At 27.2% G+C, this 7,033-nt stretch overlaps 1 protein-coding gene across 2 annotated transcripts; it reads right to left on the bottom strand.

Annotated features, from left to right (window-relative positions):
- Positions 1-376: 376 nt before the first annotated feature.
- On the bottom strand, positions 377-6,558 carry LOC130978985 (ureide permease 1-like). Of its 2 annotated transcripts, none has more exons than XM_057902320.1 (7): positions 6,241-6,558; positions 3,432-3,570; positions 3,090-3,264; positions 2,691-2,725; positions 2,508-2,608; positions 1,639-2,013; positions 377-627 (listed from the first exon to the last, which is right to left on the bottom strand). In XM_057902320.1, the coding sequence occupies exons 1-7, from the start codon at positions 6,475-6,477 to the stop codon at positions 475-477; spliced, it is 1,215 nt and encodes a 404-aa protein (XP_057758303.1). In that variant the 5' UTR covers positions 6,478-6,558; the 3' UTR covers positions 377-474. The 2 variants fall into 2 exon arrangements, with proteins under 2 accessions (XP_057758303.1, XP_057758304.1); XM_057902321.1 differs by having other exon boundaries at positions 2,508-2,605.
- Between the last annotated feature and the right edge of the window lie 475 nt (positions 6,559-7,033).

The following is a 7,033-nucleotide window of genomic DNA, read 5'->3' as shown; positions in this document are numbered from 1 at the left end:
TTATTAGCATTTATATCTTAAAGCTAATTGTTATTAATTTAAAAATAAAAAATATTAATAATTTATTTTTTGTTGGACTAATTTTGCTAGCATTATCTGTAAAATTGTAACCTTAAATCTTCTTTTTCTATTTTGCAGGCATTGGCAGCGAAATTGAGTACATAAAAAATTAGAAAATACTACATAAAATAGTAAATATTTGTATCTTGGTATAAAGTAGTAAATATAATTTTTTTATTTATTTAAAAAAAAGCCGTATATATATCTCTCATGAACACAATTTAACTTATACTTCTCCTTTTGCACTTGATAGTCTTTTACTATATAATTGAAATTTGAAAATTAAGTATAAAACAACGATCCTGTGAGACTGTAATTTACATCTTTAACCTTGACGCTATATTTAATAACCACCAAACAATCGTTTCAATGTTTCAATCATTATTATAAACATCTTTCTCCTTAGTTGGATTGTCATTTTCGATGGCCAGATGATGCCATTAGTACACCAACAGCTACAATAAACATAAGTAACATGCTGCAAAGCAATGCATATGTTCTTCTTGATGATTTTCGATACTCTCCGAACAAAACTACACCCCAAAAGGTACTAACAAGTGGAAGTGCCTGTATCATCAACATATAATAATGCATCTTCAGTTAAAATGATTTATAAGTGTATAACTGATAAGATACCGATACAAATACGTATGTTAATTGGTTACTTCATTAAGTTGTGTAATTGTGTTGTCTCTACTATTTTGGTCACAATTATCTTGTATGATGTATTAGGTTTATCTAAAATGTTCCACTAATAACTTGAGACATTTAATGTTATATTTTTATCCCATTGAAAAATAATTGTGGGGCATAAAATTACTAGAGTTCAAATATGATATGGCAATGCAAATAAAATCTTAAATAATAATTAAACACTTAACTCTTTTTCAAAAATTCGACAAATAAATGTAAAATAAGAATACACACTGTTTCATATATTTTAATGTAAAATTTAGATTAATATTAAATTGAGGTATTTCCTTTTCAAATTTTATTCTTGTATATTAATTATAAATCAGTTATTATTTAATATAATTATTTTTTGAAAAATTATTTATAATTTTAACACCGATACCATAATAATTAATGACTTATTTTTAACGCATATATTAATTATTTAAAACTTTTGTACTAAATAATTCTTATTCTATTTATATTTGAAATATAATTCAACTTTTATTTAATAAATTTTTTATTTAAATTAACTAACATATATATATATATATATATATATATATGCTTTAATAATACTTATTCATGATGATAAGATGTTTAATTTAATTATTTATTTGTTATATCTTTTTTTAACTAAATCTTAGATTTACCATCTAATAATTTTAATAGGCTACATTAAAAAAACACTAATATTTAGTTTTTTTTTATTTAAAGAATTTTACATCACCAATAAAATTTATCATTTTTAACCCACACTTGACGAAAAAAAATACTAAATTTTAAATACTAAACTCTAGACTCTAAACTTTAATAATAATATATAACAATAAAGTTTTTATCTAAAATCTAAAAAATTTTGTTGGCAAGTTTTTACTTGAGTATAAAAAGGTATAAGAAATTTACCTGAACAGCATCTGCAGCAGCATACCCTGCAGCTTGACCTCCCATAAACTGAAGTCCATTTCCAAATCCACAAAGCAAGCCAGCTAAAAGTGCCCAAGCTCTTCCATCCCAGTCTCTCAAATATGCCTTAAGCGACGACTTTGGTAAGTTTAGGACAGGGTGGTAAAGGAAGGTAAGATTTAGAATTATGGCCAGAACAAAACAAGATGCAGAGAAGTAAAAGAATGCGGTGTAAACTGTCAAATGGGGAACCCCTTTCTTTAAGGTATGCCACTGGTCATTTGTCGCCAAGTTGAATGCCGGCGAGAACAGCGAGAAGCAAACACCGGCAAAGAAAGTTATTGCTAACCCAACAAAAGTGCTCTTTCCAAACACCTGCAAACATGTGCAAGGAATAATACAAATATGAAGAATCTACCTGTTTTCAGCGTCTCACATATGCTCGCTTCGGTAATACTAAAGAAATAATGATGATTTGATGGTGTGAGATTGGTGTAAAATTTCATCCAATGGCTCACCTTTCTCTGCTGGTTACATGCTGGCCAAAATTCAATAAAACTGCTAGCCCCTAGACTTTTCCATAGTTAAATACTAAATAAAATAATTTTAGATTTTTAGGATTATTTTTTAATTGCCAAACGTTATTGTTCTTGTATTAGAACTCTCGTGAGGAGTTAGTTAAGAGTTCACTTTCTTTCCCGCCACTTTAACGGATGCTACAATATAACGGAGAAGATCTCTGAAAATTGAATTGCATAATTCAATGATTTAACACAACCCTTTTCCTTTCGAACTTGCCTATAGTAAGAGGATATATTTGGAAAGAGAAAAAAAACAAGTAGAAAAGAAAATGAAAAACAAGTTCTCACCTTAATGGATCTTCTTTCCTCGAGTTCAATAAGAAAAGCTGCAGTTCCTGCCTTCGCTTTGTTGGCAGGAATAGTTCCATTCTCTGAGTCCTTCAAATCTACTATATGTATAATGAATGAAAAATCATTTTATCCGATTAAAAGTCTAAATCACTAGGGGAAAAAAATAAATCCTATAGTTACCTCTTGTTTCTTTCACGGTGGGTAAACTATGGCCCCTGAAAAATAAAATGTTGATAATATCAGCAATACGTTACTCTGAAACCAAGAAACATGTATGCAGAGAAATCAATTATCAAATTCATCATCATTGTAAATTACATATTAAAATACAAAACATAAATTAAACATGATTTAAACAATATATATATTTTTTGTGATAAATACATAATAACTGATTCGATGACTAATTTTTTTGTGTGCACAAAGTATATTGAAATTAAAATATTCAAAAAGCTAATTTAAAGACCGTTTTATTTATTATTATTATTATTATTATTATTATTATTATTGGAAGAATTGGATAATTAGATAGAAGTTTAAGAATATCAGTAAGTTATCAACAAACACGAACACACATACAGAGGTGCATCTTTGTAATGACTTGAAAAACTGTCTAGCTTGGTCTTATTATCAGCAGTATTTGATGAATGTACTGCGGAACCTAAACAAACTGCAATCAGGAAGCAACCAACTCCTGGAAAAAGAATCTCTGCTCTGTTGATCTTGTCATCCAAGAAGTAATTCAAAGTTGTCCCTATAACACGAACATGTTTTAAATAAAAGGTTGGTTAAACTCAAGTACGAGTAATTCCACTAAAGATAATATTAAACATACATAATACATTTAGATTTGTAACAATGTTATCAGTGCATTCTAAAATAAACTATAATAAATAATTGGAAACTGCATCTGTGTGTTACCTATAACAACAGTTAGGCTTGATGTGATTACTTCTACAACTGATAGACCGACGAAAGCCCAAGCGTACTGCGTTGATAGGTTTCCGACGCTAAGGACCACCCCGCCGGCCATGGCAAACAGAACAGAAGGCCAGTTATCCTTTCATGAAAACCAGTTTGAGATAATATTAGAAAATTTTCAGTTAATCCATTTTCTTATCATTGGACTAGTACTAGGTGAAAGCATTACAATTCAGAGGTAAATGTTTCATTATGAGTTTCGTCCAAATGATTGGAGTAAACAAGAAAACAATATTATAGCAGTCAATTTCGACTGCCATTATAATAAGTTATCAAAAACATTGAGTATGAAGCTCAATAAATTATCAAATAAATCCATCATAATAATTTTGAATATTTCGGTTTACATGGGAAATATTTATCTCAGTTGTGATTAAATAAAATAAACGCTTGCGACGATATTTTCATAGACGTATAGTCAATAGGAAAAAGTCAAGAATGGGACCCAACTCATATGGCAATGTGTAATAATAGTCAATCAAATCCAAATGAACCAACTTCTCTTGTTAATATATAGATTTTTCATTTTATTAATCTTTTCTTATATTTTAAGTCCACTCATTCAATCTCACGTTTTATCTAGTAACAGAGAAAATAAATTAGCTTGCAGTACTTGAAAAACCGACAGAAAATATACAAAATGCATTTATAAAACATGAAGAACTATCAACTATGAATAGAAATGAAAAGGAGTTTATAACCATAGTGATTTATATAATACGAATAGTTGACCATGATTGTAGCCGCTATTATGTGCCGTAAACTATAAAACGTCTTCGGAGGTTTTCATCTCGTTTGGTATTGGTACACCCCCTATACACGGTATGCCTAGGGGTGTGCAAAACAAATTCAAATTTTAGATTTTAAACTAAGAATATGTTTAGAAAGTTTTAAAAATAATTTTTTTTAATTTTTAATTTATGAAAAATAACAATATTAATATCTAGTATAATTTTTAAAATTAAATTATAACTTTTTAATATAATCATTTATTGATTAAATTATTTATAAGCTATTTTTAATATAATTATTTATTAATTAAATTATTTTTTTAAAAAAATTTAATTAAGATGTTTATTTAAATTGGACCTAAATCCAAATTAAATTATGAAAAAGAAATTAAATTTAAATCAAATTAAATTAATTTTATAATTTAAGTTTTTAATTCAGACTATTTAAGCAATTTTAAATTTAAATTCAGATCTAGATCTAGATCCAAATTAAAATCTAAATTTAAAAAAGAAAACTCTAAATTTGATTCGGTGAACCACATAACCAGTTCACACTTCACACTTCACGCTTCACATGCACAAATCCAGTCCTCTTCTCCTTCGACTAATTTTAAACTAAATCCCGTATGTGTAGAGAGAGAGAGAGGTTCATTTTCCTGATTTATTGAATGGATGAGTTCAAGAAAAAAAAAAAAAAAATATATATATATATATATATATATATATATATATATATATATATATATATATATATAAGCTATTGAAAATTAGGGAAAAAGGAATTTATTAATAATTCATATACTCAACCTGGTCAAACTTTTACTTATTGTGCGTCACTTTCCTCCGACTTTTATTAAGAAAGATTCACGGAATTCGGGAAATTTGTATTCTTGCAATATGTCGTGATATAATATTATTGATGGTCTAATCAAAATAAATATATAACTAAATAATACTATTGATGATTAATCTATAAAAATTAGTTTACCAACTTTTTTTTTTCTCTTATTCTCTTTCATTTCTCTCTTTTTTTTATTTTGAGATAATAGATTATTTAATTCTTTTTTTTTGAGATAATAGTCTATTTAATTTTTAAAATGATATGTTAAGTCTCAATTTAATTTTTAAAATTTTTGTTGTCTATATATAATTTTCACATTATATATATAAACGTAGCTCATGTTGGTAAGTGATATACATAGGTATTGCTGACGTGAACAGTAACATTTATTGAAAAAAAAATTTTCAAAACAAATAATGATGATATTTAAACTTTCATCTCAGTATTTTATTAATATTTATGTATTAAAAATTATTTTCAGAATTAATATAACTCACATTTATAAAATTTAAAAATTATATAAAAGAATTACACTTTTATAAACTAATATAAAAATTATGTATAAATTTAAAAATCAAATTTAGTATTAATTCTTCTTTGTTTCTTCGTATTATTTCTCCCTTAAAAAAATGTTAATAAAATGGATAAACTCACGATATGCACTGTTCTGATCAATGCCGTTTTTCAAATCCCATAACCCCATTAACAAATTAAAACTAACGAATTCAACTAAAAAATAAATTTATATCAACTAACTTTTAAAAAGATTTCTTATCTTAACTTTTAATTTTAAATTTTAAGAAAAATAAGAATTAAAAAATAATTTTACAATAAAAAATTTATTAATGTGTATTAATTTTAAATTAATTTTTCTACTTATTTTTAAAACCAACCTATATATAATCCAAGTAGGTTTTCCGGACACCGACTACCATCTTTGATAAGGCTGAAACCCTATTTGAACAAATTGAAGATAAGCTAATATCCTAGCTAGTACTGATGAGTATTGTAAAGTTCACCAATACCCTCCTATGAAGAAGAAAAAATATGCATAACTAAAGATATGCTAAAGAATGCATTTTAACGAAGAATTAAGAAATTTTTTCCCAATAAAAGAATTATTAAAAGCACAATCTTTAAAAAGAAAAATAATTCTTGAAAAAATAAATACACAAACCTGAGAAAGCTGAGATAAGAAGTTAGGTTCATTGGGTTTGCTGGGTCCAATCTCACCAAAAGTGAAAGCAATGATAACAGCAGCCAAGAGATTGGTGAAGGTGTAATCAAGATAGGTGTGTTGAGGAAGTCGGCCTCTTCTTTCCAAAAGTGTCATGACACCTGGCCATGTTCCCAAGAACAACAGCGACACAAGCATGCACAGTATGGCTCCTCCCTTGCTCTCTACCAGATACATTTTTCAACATTCAAGTTTATTATGATCATGCTGTGCGATTAGAGAAACTGAAAGAGTATATACGGTATATACCAGTTTGAGCAACATGTTCGTTGGATTCGTTATTTATTTTTGTTTTGCGGTCAAAAGTACTAGTAGAGCCCATAAGTCAATTCTAAGAGTAGTGCGCAGATAGGAATGCGACCAGGTCAGTACAAATATATCATGTATTTTTGTTAGTTTAAAATTTAATTACTTTTTAGTTTTTTTTTATTATAAATACTTTTTAAATCAAATGTATCCAAATTGTTAAAAATAAATTTGATGTTTACAATTTAAGAATCGATGAAAATCATTGTTTAAATGGATTGTTTATATTTAGTTTTATTTTAAAGTATTTGTTTATTTAAGATGTGTTTTAAAGAATTTGTGAAAAGATGTAGAAGATGTAAGAAGAATGCCAACTTTCACAAAGAGCTAGCAGCCGAACTGAGTTCTTAATGGCCTCCTGGCCATTTTTACAATGGGGAATTGATCTGTTAGGGCCTTTCCCTGTGGAACCTGGACAAGTCAAGTA

Source organism: Arachis stenosperma, chromosome 5 (genome assembly GCF_014773155.1).
Source record: "Arachis stenosperma cultivar V10309 chromosome 5, arast.V10309.gnm1.PFL2, whole genome shotgun sequence".
In the NCBI taxonomy this organism is placed as follows: domain Eukaryota; kingdom Viridiplantae; phylum Streptophyta; class Magnoliopsida; order Fabales; family Fabaceae; genus Arachis; species Arachis stenosperma.
Note: the sequence above shows the minus strand (reverse complement) of the source record. Positions and strands in the feature narration are given on the sequence as shown.